Raw genomic sequence first — 22,829 nt, 5'->3', positions numbered from 1 at the left:
AGAACCTTAGCCTTACATAGGTGAAGAAGCTTTGTTTTCTTAAATAACTGAGGACACAATGAAGTCAACATAAAGCACACAAAATTATTCTGATAAAACATGGAATCTTTTTTTATCTAGGCAAATTACACAGAATAACCCTTCATATTGTAGGTAAAGGAAATAAACAGTAAACCACTGTCTTGAGTGTCTTGTACTGTGCTAGACTCTAGAAATACAAAGTGAATGTGACATACTCTATACCTTCCAAAATTTTACATTCTAGGTAAGGAAACAGATATGGTAAAAAAGAAAAAAAAAGTGAAAAATGTGGCAGATTGCTAGTTGTCTATCACATATCCTAACTCCTCATTCTAAGTGACAAAACCTGATTTTTTGGGGGGTGGCTATACACTCAAATAGGGCGAAATGTAATTTCTCAGCCTTCCTTTCAGATAGAGGAGCCCATGTGACTATATATAGGCCAATTGTATGGAGGTGGAAGAAATTGGTTGGGCTTCCTAGGAAACTTCATAATTGAGTCCATGCATATGTGTGTGTGCACATGTATGCACTGGGGTGGGAAGAGGAAGATTGATGGTGCTTATGAGGCTGCTAAGGTGGGAGGCCATTTTGTATTACCTTCTTATTTATTCTTGCCTAGGACATGGATGTGATGGCTGGAGATAGAGCAACCATATTGTTACATTAAGGAAACTTCAAGCTACAAAGGCAGAGCTTGAGCTTGGAAAATATAGCAGAAAGATGAAAGCATCCAGCCACCATACCAATATTGAACTGCCTACCTTTGGATTTCTCTTACGGGATAGAAAAATCATGGGTTTCTTAATGACAGCCAAAACAATTCCTAACTGATGCAACACATAATTATAATACACTGGGATGTAAAGTCTAAAAGAGGTATCTAAAAAGACCTATGAATGCACGTTATGATGCAACACATAATTATAATACACTGGGATGTAAAGTCTAAAAGAGGTATCTAAAAAGACCTATGAATGCACGTTTAAGGAAAGGATGAATTCTGTCTGGGAGAAAGATTGGTAAGGGTTTTGCAGGGGGAATAACATTTGGCCTGGGCTTTTAGAATATGAGTAGCTGCCCACTAGGCAAGGAAAGATGGACATTTTAGATGAAAGAATGTGGCACTGAAATTCACTATCATTTCTGTGGTGAAACTGGTGAATTTTGAAAGAGATTACGGACTTAGAAAACATTTCTGATTAGAAATGGATGATGTGATAGTAGTCATATATAATCATGGAAACGTTTAAGGGTTGATGGCCAGAAATATTTTGAGAAATACCAACAAAGGGGACTATTACAATAAAATTTACATATTTTCCCTCATACACTTTTCTTCTTATTTTTGAAAAGGAAATAATTTATAATCTTCTTCTACATCCTAATGTTCAAGTGCTTTAAAATTTTTAATGAGTGGATAATTCTGCATTCTTCAATTGCTCTTAACAAACTTTCATTTAACCATTGTTACAGATAAGTTAGGAAACTCATATCTCCTCTTCAGTATATGTCTCTGTTAAGCACGTAAGTGTAGTATTCTTTCCTATGCTATATTGCAAATCTTGCACACAACTAAAATACTATATAAGTCCTATAAATACTGAGATTTATCTGACTAATGTATAAAGTACTTTTTGGAAACAACAGACATTTCTCAGATCAGTACACATTTTTAATTAATGATATTTTCTTTTTTTTAACTCAAAAAACATCTTTTTTTTCATTTAAAAAAGTATTTAGAACACATAAAACAAGGCAACATTTATTCTTTCTTCTCGTCTTCCGGTGTGGGGTCTGCTGGTGGTTCCTCCACGGTTGCACTGTTGCTCTCTGAGCCAGTGTTACTATCACTGGTCCCTTCCTCAGCCATACTGTCGACCCCCTCTTGCCCGCTCTCCTTGTCCTCAGGAGTAGATGTGCCTTCTTCACCATTCTGTTGGCTCTCCGTCGCTTCTTCAAGGTGTGTCTCCTCTGTCTCCATTGGGACGCTCTCGTCGTCCTTCTTGTCCTCGGTCTTACTGGCAGCTTGCTCTTCCTCAGGAACCATGCTGCTCTGACTGCGTTCAGCTTGCTCCGCTGCCTCTTTTTCTCTTTCCTCCTGCCTTTTGCGAGCCTATTCGTCTGCCTGTACAATTTCAGCGGCGATTTTTTCCATGTCCACTTCCACTTTCAAACTGCACAACGTTTTAAACTCATTGTTAAATGAATCTGTGCTTTCCAGGAATTTCCTCTTCTTTTCCTGGTGTCTCTCCTCTATTTGAAGAAGTTCAGCTTCTAGTTTTCGCTGATGAACCATTAAGGACTGGACCTGTCGTTTGAGGACTTGCATTCTAGCTGTTGTGACAACTGACCGAACGTCTGGCACCACACTCTCACTAAGGATTTCACTGATGAGGCGGTGGTTTCTCTGGAAACGGGCAGTGGCTGTATGCTTCATTGAAAAGCCATCATCATAACCATCTGGATCTTCAGCAGGCTGAATGCTCATGTAAGGTTCTCCTTTCTCCATGCGAGATTGTCTCTGTCGACTTTCTTCCTCTAAAGCAGCTTCCGCACGACTTTTTGCATTTATATAAGCAAGGTATGCGGGGGAATTATGATAGGCCTTCATAGATTCATTGTACTCTATCTTTTCTGCTTCGTATTCATTTAAATATTCTTGTTTTTCTTCATCAGTGAGATCTCGCCACATGCCACCAATAATCTTGCCAATCTCCCACAACTTTAGGTCGGGGTTGGAAGCTTTTACTTGGTCCCAGCCAGACCCTTCTGCTGTACCTCATGTAGGGCATCAGCGGCTTATCTGGTGGCTTGGGGGTTTTGGAATCGTAATACCAGAGGAGGCCGTGACCCGGCTGTTGGTGCCCGGGTTCCCTCCCAGCCTGTAGTTGTTGTAGGCGAGATGACTGTATGGATTGTATCCCACAAACCCTGGTGTGCTGGGCATTTGTGTTGCAGGAGCTGGGGTGGGAGGTGGGGCATAAGATGATCTTTTTGACATTTTGGAAGGTTAAGTTCTCAGTTCCTTAAGAATGAATCTGAGACACCGCGGGCAGAAAAAGCGCCCGTAGCTCTGGCCTCGTTTTCCTTTCAATGGTATTTTCTTCTTATGAAATAGACAATGTTTATTTTAGTTGCCAAATCAAAAGCAATCACTTAAAAGTTCCTCCATACTTTAGATTTTTTTCGAGGGAAGAGATGACAACATATTTTGCAAAATAACAAATGAAATGAATTAAAATAAAAAATTACATGTAAATAGATATATGTAAATCAATAAAAAATAAGTAAAAAGGAAACTAATTATGAGAAGTCACACCAAAAGGAAAGTATTCAAATATAGATAGAAATAGATTTTCAGGTACATTTGTGTCCTAATTTAGGTGGAAGTTAATTGAGAAGATAATCTCAGTGAAAATTATTGTCTTGGCATTTTTATTGTAAGCCAGAACAGTAGATTTAGTCAACTGAGATTGGTTATGGGTGGCTATACAAGGGATATATAATAGGACATACGTATTGGAGGATAAACACTGGACGAGATGCCAGAGATTATGGAATCTGAATCTTTGCAAATGTAAATTTTAAAAATCTGGTTATTTTCTGGGCGCCTGGGTGGCTCAGTCGGTTAAGTGTCCGACTTTGGTTCAGGTCATGATCTCGAGGTTTGTGGGTTCGAGCCCTGTATCAGGCTCTGTGCTGACAGCTCAGAGCCTGGATCCTGCTTTGAATTCTGTGTCTCCCTCTCTCTCTGCCCCTTCCCTGCTCATGCTGTCTGTCTGTCTCTCTCCCAAAAATAAATAAACATTATTTTTTTTAAATCTGGTTGTTTTCAACCTGAACATTACTCTTAACTAATACTTCTATATTTCTACAATATTGAGGTTTATAATGATTACCCCAATATGTCTTCTGAATCACAGAATTATTAAATTAGGATATATTTTTATTATTTTCAAACTAGTAATCTGGTCTGTTTTTTAACACTTCTAGATTAATTAGTGCATCCTATCAGGTATCCAAATTTGGGCTTATTCTTTGGCCATCTTCAATAACAGTTTACAGTTTACAGAAATAAAACAGCCAACAGCTGATAAACAAATTTAAGATTCATGCTATTGAGCAGGAATATCTATCACAAGAGAAGAATAATCTAGCCAAAAGTTTAAGAAATTCTATATAGCATTTTCCCATAATTATAAGAATTTTTGACATTCTGTAGTGACAAAGAATTACAATGAAGTATGAACAAATATACCTTTATTTATGATTTGATAGAATGTGATCTGTTGGTGTCAGCAAGACAAAAGATATTAGGAATTGGCTGGGCTTCATTGTCATTTGAATTATGTCATAGGTCCAATTTTGATTTGAGGGGCCCTGTCTAGTTTCATAATTCACCACTGGCTTCCCAGAGATGGATGACTCTTCTGCTTACAATGGGGGTTTGGTCTGGTCAGGGAAAGGGAGGACTACAGAGGGCCTTCTTTACTTAGTCCTCTGATAAACCTGAGATAAGAATGAGTCTTGGGGGCACCTGGGTGGCTCAGTCAGTTAAACGTCCTACGCTTGATCTCGGCTCAAGTCATGATCTCACGATTCATGAGATCAAGCTCTGCATCAGGGTCTGCACTGACAGCATGGAGCCTGCTTGGGATTCTCTCTCTACCTCTCTCTCTGCCTCTCCCTTGTTCACACTCAGTCTCTCCCTCTCTCAAAAATAAATAATAAACATTAAAGAAGTTAAAATAAAATAAACTTAAAAAAAAAGCACGAGTCTTAGAGAGTGTTGTTTGAAGTGCAGCCTGAAAGGAGGTGGTTCTTATGTAAGTGATTTATTAACGAAGTGCTCTCATGTAAAGGGAAATGAAGGAAGCAGGACAGGGCAAGCAGGAAAACAACTAAGCCAGTTGGAGACTAGCTTTAACTTTACCCCACAAGGAGCACTGGAGTAGAATTTGCCCCCACAGAATTGGTCCACCTTGAGGCAGAGTGGCTGGCATTAGGTACCCTCATCATCATTCAGTCATTGACTGCAGGTTGCAGGGGTGTGTAAGGAGTGGGAGTGTGGCAGAGTACTGAAGCTCTTATTCTGCAGAGTGCATTTCTCTAGAGAAGGAAGAAGCTGTAGTTAGCAGCTAATACCCAGAGCTGCTGGGGGATGGGTCCATCTGCCCTATAAAGGAGGCCTGAACTGGTCACCAGCAGTGTATGTACACTACAATATAGAAACACTGTCATTTGTTTAAAAAAACTTTTTTAATGTTTATTTTATTTTTGAGAGAGAGAGAAAGAGACCGCGTGAGTAGGGGAGGGGCAGAGAGCGAAGGAGACACAGAATCTGAAGCAGGCTCCAGGCTTCAGCTGTCAGCTCAGAGCCTGACAAGGGGCTCGAATCCACAAACTATTAGATGCTGACCTGAGCTGAAGTTGGACGCTTAACCGATTGAGCCACCCAGGCGTCCCGAAACACTGTCATTTGTGTGTTAGGATGCCAGATCAGCCCTTAAGAAACATGTAACTGAAACATACTACAGAAAGTATTGCAGAACTTGAACACTGAAACTATGTATGGTTTCTAGAACACTGAAACTATGTAGTGTTTCTAAAAATATGTTCTGAGAATCACTAGGAATGCTGGAACACATCTCCCTTTCTAACACTGGATTAGGAATATTCTCCCCACTCACCTTTCTTTTTGCGAAGCAGTTGCAGCTGGTGGTGGCTTCAGTGATCAGGGCAAGATGCCCAGAAGTGAAAGCTGGGTTGGTTAGGAGACCAGGTTGGTTAGAAGAATTTAATACAGATGAAGTCTCTGGAATTAGGATATGGAGTTTAAAGTGAAAGGAGCTATAAGGGCAGGGTCTCTTGTCTGAGATCTTTATCCCAACCTCCCCTCTTCGTTTATTTCTACTGACCCTAGAGGCACCCTTGTCTGCTTGTCTTTCTTTTGTCAACACTTTTGCTTTGCACCAAGACCTCTATTTTTCCTGGCCTCTAGAACTAAACTTCTTGTAGCTTTACCCCTGCACTGACATTTTCTAATAGTTTGATAGCTAAAAATAATGAAGAAAATTAAGTAAAATGTCTTCTTATGCTATTTCTCTCCTTTTTTCTTTTAAAACTTAGCCTCTTTAAGTAGAAGACCAAGGCCAGTCATACATGCTATTGTGGACATTGGAGGGTAAAAAAGACAAGAAGTTGATTCTTCTACAATTCCAGCCCAGAGGTTTCCTGGGTGTGCAGAATAATGGGTTCTAAAGTGCCAAGAGGGAGTGAGGAAGGTCGGGGATCTGCAGAAGTAATAGGGGGTGGGTATAAAGCAGTACTTGATTTACCTTCAGCAAACTTGGGATTTACCTTCTCCTTCCCCTGCCTTTTTAAACCATCACCAGTCCTTCTGGGGGGAAAAAAAAACATTATAAACTGCCTGAGGATAAGCTGGGAAGTGGGAGTGGATGGGTGTAGAGCAAGAACAAGACTGTGGGTACTGTAGGCTCTGAAAGAAAGGAGGAAATTACCTTTTTAGTTTTCATCTGGGGTAAAAGGAGATTTCCCTGTGCTCTTGGGCTGAGGTAGAAACACCTAATTCTACGAACGGCAAATATGAAAATTACTACCGCTTTGGCTGGAGTCAGAATAGTATATTACAGAGCCTCTTGATGCTGTCCTAAAACAAAATCTTTGATAATATCCAAGCTTTACAGGTCAGGTGAGGTAGGGATCCTGCATTTTTATCTCTGGTGGCCTTAGGCAGTAATGTGGACTGTGTAGCACACTGGGGCACAATAAGTGCGCTGGTTATGACTGTTGCTATTTTGGTCATCCCCTTTGCTGCCAGCCTTCAAGAGAGAGACTCTTGCTTTATTGCCTGCTGCCCTTCTGCCTCTGAAGAAAACCTAGCCTTCCTGACCTGCACAGTATTGAGGCAACTCTTGGGAGGTGGGAAACACACAAAAATAATTTATTGCCATTTTTCCAGTGATATTTGAGAAAGACCAAGACATATTTGAATTCATTTTAGGTTAAGTATTGGCTCTATTTGTTACTGACTCTGTAACTATGAGAAAATTACAGAGTTATCTTATATCTTACTGACCTGAATTTTCTTAGCTGCTTTAGAAAAACAAAGAGGAGGAAAAGGAAGGATAATACTTTTAACTACCACAATAATTGTGAGGATAAAACAAACAAACAAAAAACAATGGGTTCAAAGCAATTAACATTGTACCTGGTCCATAGATGCTAAAATGTTAACAATTATTATCATTTATTTATTAGCTAGAAGGCATTAGCTGAGAAGACATCACCCTCAAAGTTGATAATTAAAATTTCTATTTCAGTATGCTGCTTAACTCTTCCAGGCAATGTTCTAGGTGCTGCTCACACACCTAGAACTGTTAAAATTCTCACTACAACTTTAGAGGTAGGTACTACTATTATACCCATTCTACAGATTAGAAAGCCAAAGAAAACGTGCTTATATCACTTGCCCAAGATTCCACGTTTGTAAAGTGGTAGAGTGGAGATCCAAACCCAGAAAGTCAGGTCTAGAAAGTACCTGCTCTTAATCATTGAGGTAGGCGGTTAAATAATCAGACAAGAACCAAAAGGAGATTGGGAATGCAGGATAGATAGAAAGGGCACAGGTTCAAGATGAACAGTAATAAGCTACAAAGTTAGAGTTTGGGTTGGTCCAGAAGCTTAAAGCATCGTTATGAAACGTTCAGGTTATGAACAAGTAAGTTAAGCTCCTATTTAAAAATGGTAAACTTACAAGTCAATTTACAAGCAAACTGAGAAAACTTAGTCACATGACTGTGACTAAGAGGACAAGCATGGTCTTTTATTTCGTTTACCAGATAAATGACCTGGATCTCCCAACAAAGCAATCTGCGCAAGGGTAGGGTCTATGAGACAATGAATTTAGACGCGAAGGGGTTAATGCTTTTTTTTTTTTTTTTTTTTTTTTTGCGCGGGGCGGGGGTAATGGATGGGGGGTGGGGAGAAGGCGAAGAGGATTGTGGGAACCCCGTTTTATGTCGCCCCACGAACGCCCGGGGAATATGCGGTTCGATTGTCTATTATAACCAACTCTTATTGAGGGCTACGGCGGGGTGGAGTGTGGTCAATGACGCCCGAGCTGCTTCCGAGGCCGCAAGGCAGGGGTCTTTGGCCGCCAGCCAGAGAGCAGATGAGGCGGATGTTTACAGCACTTCTTTAGGGCTGAAAGCATAGACACATCCTGCCTCCAACCGCGAAGGGAGAGGGGAACGGAAGTGAGACGGGATGAGGATTAGAGGGAACTGACAGACTGACGGACCAGCGGCGAGAATTGCGTCGGTGTCGGAGAGTGGCTTGAATTATGTCCTGCAGCTGTTGTATTTGAGACGTGTAAATTTTCTGGTTATTTGGAGATGGGGGAGACGGTGAACAGATGAATGGAGGGTAAAAGCTGGGCACCAGCATCTATGAATCATACCTATACGGGATGATTTTATTGAAATGATTTTGATGGGTCCTTGGTTTCAGATTGTACTTCTGATGGGTTGATTGATTCCCTTTAACAAATTACCAAGTGCCCAGTCTGTGCTGGGTACTGGACTAGAGGCTCTGGGTGAGGAAAGGAGTTAGTCATTATCCTCGATATTTAAAGCCTGTCAGTTACTATATGCATTTGAAGACAATCAATTACAATACAAGAAGACAGAGAAAGTGTTTTGAAAACGTACTGGGGGCCACCAGTCTCACCTGGGGTGCGATCTAGGACGCTCTTTGATTTGGTGATTTGACATATACTTCGAAGATAAAATATGTAGGGCGAAACTATAAAATTTTTGCAAGCATGTTACATGCCTGTTTAGTTCAGGAGCAGCTACCTGGAGAACTGAGTAGCACTTAAGGCCCAAACTAGTTCATTCTTGCTGAGAGCAGTTGTCCCATCACAATGGCACTTTCAGGGCCCCTGCTGGAGAATCAGTCTTATCTGAGAGCAAGGCCTCCCTTTGCACGTGGAGCCTGCAAGCTCTGAGTAGAACTACAATGCAGGACTCAAGGCCACTCTGCCCTAAGCATTTGAAACACTTATGTGACAGTTATTTGGTTTTCCAGCAAATTCAGCTCACATCACGAATTGTGCATCCACCTGAAATCCTAAGCAACGTTTTAAGACATCTGAATCATTAAACCTGCTTTATTTACCAGAGAAACAACAGTGTAGCAGACAATCTAAGTGGTTCCCAAACTTTGCTGTGCATCAGAATCAGCTGGAGAACTTGTTAAAACACAGATTGCTGGGTCCTACCCACAGAGTTGATGATTGAGTGGGTCTTGGGTCGGCCCCCCAATTTATATTTCTAACAAATTCCCAGAGATAACTACTGGTACTGAGTTCTCACAGAGAACTACTGGTCTAAACAGAACTGACATTAAACTCTAAAGGACATTTCTAGGGAAGACCAGATATCCTCCTAAAGGTTAGATATATCTGAATTAACTCACAGGAGATATGAAATAAAATGGATTTGTTTTTGTTGTTTGTATGTTTTGAGTGGAGGAACAAAGATGAGTCTTCCTGAAGAAAGCAAGGTTTGCATCAGTTTTTTTCTTCACAAATAAATATCAGATTTCCTTGTACCATAAATTGTTTAAAAAACAAAGTAGCTATTTTCTTCTCAGATTCCTTGCTCAGTTATAATCAAGTAGCTAGGTATTTACAATGGAACTCACAACCCAACGTGCACAAAAAAAATGAGATGTTGCTAATTTCTTGTAATAAATTATGTTTGATTTTAAAAGTTAAAAAAAAAATTGTGACAATCTAATCAACAGAGATGAGTATAAGGAGCTAGAATTGATGTGTGATGAGTAGGGCTTTTTCATCCTCAGTGAAACCCCCACCATTCTCAGAAGAAACAGTTTATTCACTGTAGAGCACAGATAGAACCAGGAATCTTACTGTGCCAGAACTTAATTTGAAACCTTCCTTTAGAGAATGCCCTAAACAGTCTCTTGGAGGGTGATGGTCCATATTTCTATCTACTTTCCAAATCCCTATTGTGAGCCCAAAAAAGGCCAAGATACATTTTTAGGAATGTTAGTAATCATTCTAGACCCCTGTCAGTGTTGAACCCCAAATCTCTCTCCAGGAAAGTTTTAAAACAAAACTCCATAACCAAACATGCACACATAAAACACACAAAAAAAGTCCAAACTGGACTGAGTCTATTATGAGCCTTTGTAGGAAATATCAAGCTGCTAGGATGACCAGTCCTCTGGATGTTTCAGAAATCTACGGATCTGTTATATTCACATCCCAAGGGAGTCAGCAGGACACTATTGGGGGGGGGGGTGCAGTTTTCCTTAATCCTTTTAGGATTCCTGATTGAGTCTGAAAATTAAACTGAAAAAAAAAACAGACTAACAGGAGAGAAGTGTACAAATGTAATATAAACAGACTAATAGGAGAGAAGTGTACAAATGTAATATAAGTCTTACATAACACAGGAGCCTTGTAAGGAAATAAAGACCCTAAGAAACAGACCTGAGTATTTTATGCTAGATTTGATGAAGAGTGGACAGTCATGGAGGAATATGATGAGTATGAAGCAAGTGTAATAAACTGGAGGACACTTAGCAAAGGCCTGTTTCTTAGGATTCTTCTCAGCATCCCTTTGTCTTTGAATATAAAGATACTCCTTTCTTCATGCTATAGGGAGGCCGTCTCTCACATGAGGGTGACTTGTTTCAGAGGATGGCAGGGCAGGGGGGATCAAAGTGAGCTTTCTGCTTCTGCCATTTTTTCAAAATGCTTTAGCTTAAAGCATTCAATATGCTAAGGTACCATATTTTGGGATAGCATGTCCTGAACCCCCTCAACACTCATACATACAACTTGAATATTAATCACATTTTGCTGATGGTCGGTGAGCCTCTCACTTATATTTATTTGTGCACTGATTCTTCCTCTCCACACCAGTTTTCATCTCTACCTAATCTGCACCTAGTCTTACAGAGAGTATAATTTTCTATGAAATGTGAGGAAATAAAAAGAAATAAAACAAATCTATGTTAGGTTGGACTATACATTGCTATATCCTAAGTGATTTGTAGGTAGGAATGATTGAATTTTGTTGCTTGAACACTCAATATCTCATAGACTCTGAGAGCAGACAGATGGAAAAGAATCTGGGGCCATGTAACAAACAAATGATTTCTCCACAATTCAAATTCAGACAGGATTGTTTCCAATTCATACTCCTTGCTTGCTGCAGCTCATTCTCTAAACAACTTTAAATCAGTAAGTGTCTCTAACCTGAGTTAGAGTGGGGTTTCAGATCAGGCACTTAACCACAAGGCTATGGCAGTCATTTGGAACTGCCTTTCCAAGGATGAGAGTCCCTACATCAAGTGAGTGAGAACTGTAAATAAATTAGAGAATAATGAAGAACTCGCTAGCAGAAATACATTCTAGAATCTGGTATCTGAAACTGAAAAGTCAGTTGGCAAGTGCATGTCTACTTAGCTTTTCCCACAGCAGAAGCAGAGGCTTAAGCATCTATATGCCTGCAGCTAGGTTGTCCTTAGGTCCTGTGACCATCATGGGGACAGAGCATGTTATCATGATAACTTTTCTTCACTTAATAAGGTAATGAGAAAACCTGGAGAATTTAATACAATATAAATATAATTTTTAACTCGGGTCATTTTAATAGCTTTTGGAGGTCTAAGGAATGCAAATAATTGTCTTCCAAAAATAAATGGTAAAAGAACCAAATCCAAGTCTGACTGAAAGCTGGCGTTCAGCCGACCAGAAGTGACCTTGCCAGAAATATATTCCCTAATTTCAAGATCCTTAGAGGAGTTGTCAGTGCCCTGTAGCTAAAGACCACCAGGAACATACCTGTGGTTTAACAAGTTGGGTTGATTACTCAGTGCATTAAGGAAGAGTGCACATTGTGGAGAACTTGTGGGGTGTCTCAGAGGATGTTAGGAAAAATTGATTATAGGTTTTGGACTTGTGTTAGGTGATTTGGGGGAGGATTTAAAGAAGTGAGTGTTTTCTCTGGATTGGATTGTTAGGAAGTAGCAGAATATAGAGATAATGCTATAATTGGGTATCTTAGTGAATCTTATCTAGAAGGAGGATAGACTTGAAGAAGGCTAATTGCTAAAGTAGCAGTGGTCGACATTAGCCAGGATAGAAGAATATTTGGCCATTTTGTGGTTTGGTCAAAGTTCACGTTCTGTCTCTTTTCAGACATGATTATGCAGTGGTCTTGCTTTTGTCTCAGTCACAGTGGTGATAGAGTGGCCTTGTCTGATACTAATGGCCCGTGAAATTGTTTTACACTAAGAACATCAAAGCCTAGCTGTGAGGGCTAGGCTAGCTGCCATACATCAGTGTCTGCTTTTCTTAGAGTGATCAGTGTTGGGTCCAGCAGACTGTAAGGAACCAAACTCCCTTTCTTCCAGGAGCCATATATAGCAGAAAAATGGTTAGATGTGTTCAACAGGAAATATTAGATAGTGGATGTAGATGTGGCTGAAAGCATCTGCGTACCCTCTAATAGAACTTAAAAGCCTCAGTGAAACTAGTAGTCTCCTGAGGTTGTTTTTCCTTAAACAAAAAATCAGATCAGAGTATACTTAAGCAAGATAAGTATATGGGAGAATGTAGCAGATTGTATTTTTCAAATATGGCCACAACAGTATCTCCCAACCCACATTCTTCTATAATGTGATCTTGCCACCCTTCCATTGAGAAGTAGGGTTGATGTCCCTTCTTATTTGAATCTGAGCAGACTTTGATTGGACTGACCAATAGAATCAGGAAAAATGAGACCTATGACCTCTGAGGCTAGGCCATGGGAGGCAGTGCAGCTTCTGCCTTACTTTCAAGGGCATTGACTTGGGGTGCCTGGGTGACTCAGTCGGTTGGGCATCTGACTGGGGCTCGGGTCATGATCTCACAGTTTGTGAGTTTGAGCCCTGTGTAGGGCTCTGTGCTGACAGCTCAGAGCCTGGAGCCTGCTTCTGATTCTGTGTTCCCCCCTCTCTGCCCCTCCCCCACTAACGCTCTGTGTCTCTCTGTCCCTCAAAAATGAATAAATGTTAATTTTTTTTCAAAGGGATTGTCCTGTAGAGTCTTGAGCTGCCTTGTGAGAAGTCTGACTACCCTGCCATACTTTGAGAAAGCCCAGGCCCATGTTTAGGTCACCTATGAGTCCTCCAATCAGCAGTTCCAGCTGAGGTTCTACCTACTAACCAATATTAACCAGGAGACCTGTCAATAAAGACACCTCTAGATAATTAAAGCTCCAAGCCATTGAGTCTCCTAGCTGAGGCCCCAGACATCATGGAGCAGCAACAAACTATCCTGCCATACTCTGTCTGAGCTCCTGAAACACAGAATCAGAGAATTCTGATTTAATGCCACTGTTTTGGATTGGTTTATCGCAAAGCAATAGTAATCCAATTAGAGGAAGAACGTTTGGTTACAACCAAAGGAATGGAGTAAAAGGAGCAAAGAAGGTAGTTGGTAGAGGGAAATCAGGCTAGTAGCAAAGCAATTAGCTTTGCTGCTTCTGCTGGGCTCTTTAGTCCCTGAGACCCAGAGTGGACAGAAGTGTACAGGAGAAGGAAGCATGGAAAGAGAAGGTATCCAGTATGCTAAATGAAACTTCTGCATATAATGTGCACCTCCTTTTTATGTATGTATGTATGTATGTATGTATGTATGTATGTATGTGAGCTTCACACACAATGCAGAGCCCAATATGGGGCTTGAACTCACAACCCTGAGATCAAAACCTAAGATGAGATCAAGAGTCAGACGCTTAACTAACTGATCCACCCAGATGCCCCTGCACCTCTTTTAAAATATGATCTTGAACTATTTATTTAACTGAAAATTTTGACTAAAATTAACAAAGTGTGTGGGTGTTTTTTCCCTAAGAAAAAAAGTAGTAATATTAGTACATTGATTAGTAAACTAGTGAATGAATAACAAAATGTAATATTATGGTTGCCTATGATAACAATCCTTTGAAAAATGAATCATTTTCAGTCAGTTATCTTCAGTTATTTATTAAAAATCATGTCGACTTTACTATGGTTATATGAAGGTTTGTCTGAGAATACTTTGAGGTGTTTATGTAAGAACCTTTGATGGAATTAGTGTTGAAACTGTTAAGACTGTTAGCTCTTTAATCTCCCTTGGTAACAGTACTTAGTAAACAAAGGGTAAGGGACATTTGCTCTTCTCTCATTGTATGGGGTCAGAGGAAATCACAAACAATATTGTTTCCAGTGACATGTATAGGAGTTTTATTCTTTTAATCTGGCAGAATCTGGTTCACTTTTAAAGCCTCCATATGTGTCTATATGTTACACATACAAATAGGTTTTACTGGGTAACTCAGTCTATCTGTAAGTTAGAATAGAAGCCCTAGTAATATACTGGAATTGTGTAATCAGTGAACACACAAAGATATCGGTTATATGTGTTGAGTACAGTGCCAATTGACTTCATGGTTATGGGCCAAATACAAAACATCTCAGCGTCTTGTTTCATTGTAAAAATTCATGTGAATATGGTATTTGGCTCTTTCATGGTGTTCCAGCCACTGGACTACTCTCTGCTCCCCCATGGGGAGTCTCTTCTGCTACTGGATCTTATTCCCTCTGTACACTCTACCTTGAAAAGTACTTCTGTCAATTCACACATACCTGAATCTTATCCAACGATCAAGACGCAAAGCCAGCAACAATTCCTTGGAAACCTTCTAGATCTTCTGTTCTCCTCTTCATCATCTTTCTCTGTTTCTCTTTTCTGTCACCTTCAATCTTCAGTTTTGCATTATAGTTATCTGGGCACGTATCTGGCCTTCCCGCTGGTCTGTGAACTCCTGGAAAACAGAGTCTGTATTAGATTGATTTGTCGGTTCACCGTAGCTCTGTAATTGATGTTTTCATCTTCAGGAACTGTAGAGAGAGCACCTGAGCCTGGAGATGCTAGTGAAGATCACACATCGTCACATAGTGGCAGAACTAGGTACCAGAACTCAAGTCTCTTAATTCACAGCTTTATGCACTCCACTAGATGAAGGAGAAAAAGGAATGAAAGGGGTAAGAAGAAAAACAGGAGGAAGTAGTGTGCTTCATGAGGGCAAAACTTTATTTCTGTTTTGTTCATTGCTGCATCCCCAGTGCCTGGAACAGTACCTAGCACATAGTAGACACTTGATACATATTTATTGAAATTCTAAATGATGAACATATGTAAGCATCCTTGTACCTGGATTATAACAAGTTTTAGGGGTGTGTGTATTGTCTACTTATCACAAGTTTTTTTCTCATGCATTGCCTCCATGCAAGAAAGGAGAAACACCCACCCAGCTGTTTCTGCATTTGTATCTTTCTCACTGCTTTCTTGTACCACTTGTCTTTCCCTGAATTGCAACTCTGAGAACAGTGAGGCAGCTCCCACTGAACTCTTACATTAGTGTTCTGACAACAAAAAACGTGATGTGCTGGACACAAAATGCCTTGATTATGTGTAAACTGTGGCCAGGGTCCAGGGTTGTCCAAGAAGCCGGGCTGTCTCAGTGGAGCTGACCCCAGGTGATGCAGACTGTGGATGTGGCTGAAAAACAAGAAATAGGATGAATAAAAACACATACTCTTTGGCTGTAGTCAAGCCTCACTAAGGGAATCCTCTGCTCACCAATCTGAATTCTTCCTCCCTTGGCTTGGTGGTCTTTTGTTTTTCTTGTCTTTGCTTATTGAGTTGGGAAGAAGATATTCTTTCCATCATTCTACTCTAATCTTTTTTTTTTCTTCCTCTAACCCCCAGGGCCAAAGTGATTTGCACAAATTTATATAGGAAAATTATCCCCTCTGTTGTCTGTGGTGCCTTAAGATACAGTTTCTAAGATTTAAAACCTGGGACAGGGGTGCCTTGCTGGCTCAGTCTGTAGAGCATACAACTTTTGATCTCGGGGTCATGAGTTCAAACCCCACGTTGGACAGAGAGATTACTTTAAAAAATGAAATAAAATATTATTTAAAAAGTAAAACCTGGAGCAGAGGGAGTAGGAGTAAGAACCCTACTTTGGCCTTAGTCTAGTCCTAAACCACATGGTTTATAAGCACCCCTCCATCTGAGGAGTTAAGGAGGCTTGCCCAGATTAAGAGTAAGAGGATTGACACTAGAGCAAGACTTCATGTGTTGGAATCTGGGCTCCACACTCTATATGCTTTGATAACCCTGGGAAAGTTGTTTAATCTATCTGTGCTGCTGTTTCCTCATCTGTAAAATAGAAGCTTTGTAGGACGATTTGCAGAGTTAATATAGGTAAAGGTGCCTAGTAAACAGTAAGTGCTGTTTAAATGTTAAGTATTATTATATTTGTCATTATTATCATTACAATTATTAAAACAGATCCTTGTGTGTATGCATCATCAGAAGGCTGTAGGGGAGACAAGTGGTAACCCACATATGTAACATATGGGTGTTAGAGAAGCAAAACATGACCAATTAAGGAATTACATCTAAGAGAGTGTTTTCAGGAGTTTACTTTGGTTGTTTTAATCCTTACTAAAAACAAATCTCAGTTACAAGTTGTTGCTTGTGCTTTTAGAGTCATAGCTAAGACACCATTGCCTGATCTAGGATCACAAATGTTTACACCTGTGTTCCCTTCCTGTTTTATGTTTTTAGCTTTCACATTTAGGTCTTTGATCCATTTTGAGTTCATTTTTGCACATGGTGTAAGTAGGAGTCCAACTTCATTCTTTTGCATGTGGATATCTAAGTTGTCCCAGCACATTTGTTGAAAAGACTATTTTTTGAAAATCAATGGCCATAAAGGTCTGAGTTTATTTCTGGATTCTCACCTTTATTCCACTGATCTATATATTTATCCTATGCCAGTACCAATCTTAATTACCACAGCTTTGGAATAATTTTAGAAATCATGAAACGTGAGTCCTCCCACTTTATTCTTTTTTTTTTTTTCAAGATTGTTTTGGCCATTCTGGTTTCTTTGCATTTCTATATGAAGTTTAGGATCATCTCATCAAGTTCTACAATAAAAGACTGCTTGGATTGTGACAGGAATTGCGTTGAATATGTATATCCATTTGTGGAGTACTGCCATGTTAAAAATATTAAATCTTCTGATCCATGGGCATAGGATGTCTTTATATTTATTCCAACTTTATGTTGTTTCAGTATACAACTTTTTCACTTATTTTGTTAAATTAATTCCTAAGTATTCTTTATGCCATTGTAAATGGAATTATTTTATTAATTTCCTGTTTGTAGTGTTATTGATAGTGTATAGAAATGCAGTTGATTTTTGCATATTGACCTTTTATCCTGCAGCCTTGCTGAATTTATTATTTATAGTAGTATTTTTGTGGATTTCTTAAAATTTTCCATATACAAGATCATGCCACTTATAAGTAGAGGTAGTTTCACTTCTTCCCTTCCAATATGGCTGCTTTTAATTTATTTTTCTCTCTTTATTGTCCTGCCTTGTGTAGAGTAAGTGCTCACCAAAAGACAGCCATATTTTTATCTCTGAATCCAGCTACAAATCCAGATACTGAAATGCACAAAGCCTGGAAATTACATGGATGTGGTCAGAATCTAAACTGTTTTTGAATGCTCTCTGCAATTGCTTTGTTTATTTCTGTTCTGTTTACCTTTAGAATTTGTCAGCATCTTTTGAAAATGCCAGCATGTTTTTTTTTTCATGCTAGGAAGAATCATATGGAGTGTTTTTTGTTTATATTTAAGACAGCACATTAAAGGAAAAACACTCACTTTGGGAGCAAAGAGTGTGTTAGAAGCAATGATCCAGCAGAGAGAATTCCGGGAACTAGGTGAGATTCAGAGGGATGAAGTCTTGATCAGTTTAACCTTCTACTAGGAGATTCTACTACTTGAGATTTTCTCATTGGGTTTCAGAGTTCCAAGGTTTTTATTTATTCAATCATCAAACAGGTATTGGGAAGGGGTGGGGGTGCAGTAGTATTTTTTTTAACTAGCACATGGGCTCTGGACCAAGGTCAGGTTTGAATCTAAGTTCTATCTTGCATTTCCTAGCTCTGTGACCTCAGCCAGCTTACCCAACTTTCATGTGCCTCTGTTACTTTATCTATAACATGAGGATAATAATATTACCTACCACCTGGATTTGTTTTTAAGGGTTAAATGAATTAATACATATATATGTAAAGGACTTAGATAAGTTCCAGGAATATATTAAGTGCTCAACAAATGTTAAATAACTATTATTTTTATAGTAGGTGGGAAGGTAGCTAATTTCACTCTCTGTTTACATGTTTCTCTGTTTATATGCTCAACTAGTTTTGTTCACTGTTGTGTCTTCCATGCCTAACTCATTGTCCTAGATATGACACATAAGTTTGTTGGGTGAATTAATGAATGCTCATAGGTAAATAATTCTAGTATAGTGAGAGGTGTTATAAAAAAGCTTTAGTACAAGGCACTTTTCAGGACATGAGGGATATGATATGATATGCTCAACTTTGTGGGGTTTTTTTTTTTGCTCTTAGATTTATTTATTTAAGTATGTATGTATGTATTTATAATATGAAATTTATTGTCAAATTGGTTTCCATACAACACCCAGTGGTCATCCCAAAAGGTGCCCTCCTCAATGCCCATCACTCACTTTCCCCTCCCTCACATCCCCCCATCAACCCTCAGTTTCTTCTCAGTTTTTAAGAGTCTCTTACGGTTTGCCTCCATCCCTTTCAAACTTTTTTTTCACCATTTCCCTTTCCCATGGTCTTCTCTTAAGTTTCTCAGGATCCACATAAGAGTTAAAACATATGGTATCTGTCTTTCTCTGTATGACTTATTTCACTTAGCATAACACTCTCCAGTTCCATCCACGTTGCTACAAAAGGCCATGTTTCATTCTTTCTCATTGCTGAGTAGTATTCCATTGTATATATAAACCACAACTTCTTTATCCATCCATCAGTTGATGGACATTTAGGCTCTTTCCATAATTTGGCTATTGTTGAAAGTGCTGCTATAAACATTGGGGTATAAGTGCCCCTATGCATCAGCACCCCTGTACCCCTTGGGTAAATTCCTAGCAGTGCTATTGCTGGCTCATAGGGTAGATCTATTTTTAATTTTTTGAAGAACCTCCACACTGTTTTCCAGAGCGGCTGCACCAGTTTGCATTCCCACCAACAGTGGAAGAGGGTTCCTGTTTCTCCACATCCTCGCCAGCATCTATAGTCTCCTGATTTGTTCATTTTAGCCACTCTGACTGGCGTGAGTTGATATCTCAGTGTGGTTTTGATTTGTATTTCCCTGATAAGGGGTGACGTTGAGCATCTTTTCATGTGCCTGTTGGCCATCTGGATGTCTTCTGTAGAGAAGTGTCTATTCATGTCTTCTGTCCATTTCTTCACTGGATTATTTGTTTTTTGGGTGTGGAGTTTGGTGAGTTCTTTATAGATTTTGGATACTAGCCCTTTGTCCGATATGTTATTTGCAAATATCTTTTCCCATTCCGTTGGTTGCCTTTTAGTTTTGTTGATTGTTCCCTTTGCAGTTCAGAAGCTTTTTATCTTCATGAAGTCCCAATAGTTCATTTTTGCTTTTAATTCCCTTGCCTTTGGAGATGTGTCAAGTAAGAAAACTCAAACAGGAAGAAATAGAAAATTTGATCACACCCATAACCAGCGAAGAAATTGAATCAGTTATCAAAAATCTCCCAACAAATAAGAGTCCAGGACCAGATGGCTTCCCTGGGGAATTCTACCAGACATTTGAAGCAGAGATAATACGTATCCTTCTCAAGCTGTTCCAAAAAATAGAAAGGAAAGGAAAACTTCCAGACTCATTCTATGAAGCCAGAATTTGATTCCCAAACCAGACAGAGACCCAGCAATAAAAGAGAACTACAGGCCAATATCCCTGATGAATATGGATGAAAAAATTCTCAACAAGATACTAGCAAATCGAATTCAACAGCATATAAAAAGAATTATTCACCGTGATCAAGTGAGATTCATTTCTGGGCTGCAGAACTGGTTCAATATTCGCAAAGCAATCAATGTGATACATCACATTAATAAAAGAAAAGAACCATATGATTCTGTCAATCGATGTAAACAAAGAATTTGACAAAATTCAGCATCCTTTCTTGATATGCTCAACTTTGAGCAGTTCAAGGGACATTTCATTGAGAAGGCCTGTTGTGTTCCAGAATTTTTACAGTGTGGAAACTACCAGAGGACTGACTGAATTCAGGAAAAGTAAAACCATAGTAGAGAGCCACCGGGTGGCAGTATTGCCAAGGGATTCAACCAGTAGAGGCCCAGACCAGCCCTTTCCAGCCAAGAGTTCGTTTCATGTCTGCAGCAGTTTTTCTGTCCTCCACAAAAGTTCAAGCCATGATTTCTTTCCTAGTGGTCTGCTGGTCTTGGAGCACTGCCATTCCTACCCAAGGCTGCTTGGGAGCCCTCTGGCGCTCTTAGCTACTCTGTCTTTACTGAACAGAGAAGAGAAATGGTGCTGAGTATGTTTTCAGTTCTTTGAATGTTGGGTTTCTAATTTGAATCCACACTACTGACTTGCTGTTTCTTCTGCTAAACCCCCATGGATGGAGTTAAATGGCTGAGGAGAGAAGCAAAACTAACATTTTTGAGACAGCAAGGGCTATATCAGCAATTTTATATAATCATTTCATTGAATTGCCACAAAACCCTCAGATTAATTTTGTCTTTTACTTTATCCATCACCCTGCTTCAGCAATTATTAATGTAGGTGTGGCCAGTTGTGCTTCAGCTCTACCCCCACACAACAACACTGGGTTATTTTCAGGCAAATCTCACATTTCAATACATTCTTTCATTTTTAAATACTTTCTTACATCCCTCTAAAAGATAAAGACTTTTTAACACACCAAAGTACCATTATAACACACACACACAAAAACCCAACAAGTAATTATACCTTAAAATCATTAAATACCTAGCCAGTATTTAAATTTACCTGATTATCTCATTGTTAAAAATTGCATTTGCTGTATTCAAATCAGGGTTAAAACAAGATCCAGGGGCGCCTGGGTGGCGCAGTCAGTTAAGCGTCCGACTTCAGCCAGGTCACGATCTCGGGGTCCGTGAGTTCGAGCCCCGCGTCAGGCTCTGGGCTGATGGCTCAGAGCCTGGAGCCTGTTTCCGATTCTGTGTCTCCCTCTCTCTCTGCCCCTCCCCCGTTCATGCTCTGTCTCTCTCTGTCCCCCCAAAAATAAATAAACGTTGAAAAAAATTAAAAAAAAAACCACAAGATCCAGAGATTGCATTCATTTGATATGTGAGCTGTGAGCTGAGAGAAACTGAGGATCACATAAGATCTGTTCAGTATTCAACAACAATTGAATCGACCTGGTATCAGATGTTGGGGATACAGAGATTAGGAAGGTACAAGTGTTTGATCTCAGGGAACTCAATCTTGTGCTTCTATAATGCTCTGTGAATGTATCATAGGACTTAATCACATTATGTCATTAATATATCTGTCTTCCCAGGTAAATGGTAAATTCCTTAGGAAGCAAGGGCCATTTTACAGTCAACATTGTATTGCTAATACCTAGCATAGTCCCTGGTACATAGTAGATATTAAACATCTTTGGGGAAAAGTAGTAATTTTAGGCAGTCGGAACAAGTGCAGAGTTTCAAGTAGGCAGTAGCATGATAAAGTTTTCACTGTAGGTAGGTAACTCAGTTTGTCAGTTGGATTGGAGGCATGACAGACTAGAGGCAGAGAGGGGACTATTGCTGAGTCCATGCTAGAGAGGATGAGAGCCAGACTAGGGCAATGGCAATGAGTATAGAGAAGAGAAGACAGATTGAAGAGTTATAGGGGACATAAAATTGGCAGGATTTCGTGATTTATTAGATGTAGAGAATGAGAGAGAATGAAGAGTTCCAGGTTTCTGGCTCGAGTGATAGTGGTGCTGCTAATAGATTCAGAGTAAAGAGGGAAAGCAAATTTGTGGTGGGGGAGATGAGTTCCATCTTGAATATGCTAAAGGTTTGTCTGTGTGATCTTCAGGAGACAATATCCATGTGATGTGTGACACCAGAGCTCAGGCAGCAAGTGAGTAGTGAAGATCTGGGAGTCACTGCATACAGGTGGGGCTTGAAAGTCTGACAGTGGATGCCATCACTCAGGGAGAGGACCTGCAGTGAAATCAGGAGTGGACTAAGGAGGTAACCCTGACACTTACCAAGGGATTGTAGAATGGGAAGCCCATGGGAAAGATGGAAAAGGAATAGCCAGGGATATTGAAAGAAAACCAGGAGAGTGTGTTGCCACGTAATCGGAGGGAGGAAAGAGTTCAGAAGAGAGGAAGAAGGAGTGGTTGAAACTTTCTTTTTTAATTTAAATCCAAGTTACTTAGCATATAGTGTAATAATGATTTCAGGAATAGAATTTAGTCATTCATCACTTACATGTAACACCCAGTGCTCATCCCAACAAGTGTCCTCCTTAATGCCCTTCGCCCATTTAGCCCATCCCCCCCCAACACCCCTCTAGCAACCTTCAGTTCGTTCTTTGTATTTAAGAAACTCTTATGGTTTGTCTCCCTCTCTGTTTTTATGTTATTTTTGCTTCCCTTCCCTCATGTTCAACTGTTTCGTGTCTAAAATCCCACATATGAATGAAGTCATATGATATTTGTCTTTCTCTGACTTATTTCACTTAGCATAATTCACTCTAGTTCCATCCACATTGTTGCAAA

General features: G+C 39.7%; 1 protein-coding gene across 1 annotated transcript; it reads right to left on the bottom strand.

Moving 5' to 3' along the window:
* Positions 1-1,770: 1,770 nt before the first annotated feature.
* Positions 1,771-3,135, bottom strand: LOC101099280 (SWI/SNF-related matrix-associated actin-dependent regulator of chromatin subfamily E member 1-like). The gene is given in 3 exon segments (XM_045051056.1): positions 1,771-2,785; positions 2,787-2,836; positions 2,839-3,135. Coding segments are annotated over 3 exon segments (1,236 nt in total). The 5' UTR covers positions 3,026-3,135; the 3' UTR covers positions 1,771-1,786.
* Positions 3,136-22,829: the final 19,694 nt, after the last annotated feature.

Source organism: Felis catus, chromosome X (genome assembly GCF_018350175.1).
Source record: "Felis catus isolate Fca126 chromosome X, F.catus_Fca126_mat1.0, whole genome shotgun sequence".
Taxonomy (NCBI): Eukaryota; Metazoa; Chordata; class Mammalia; order Carnivora; family Felidae; genus Felis; species Felis catus.
This window is presented reverse-complemented; position numbering and strand designations above follow the sequence as displayed.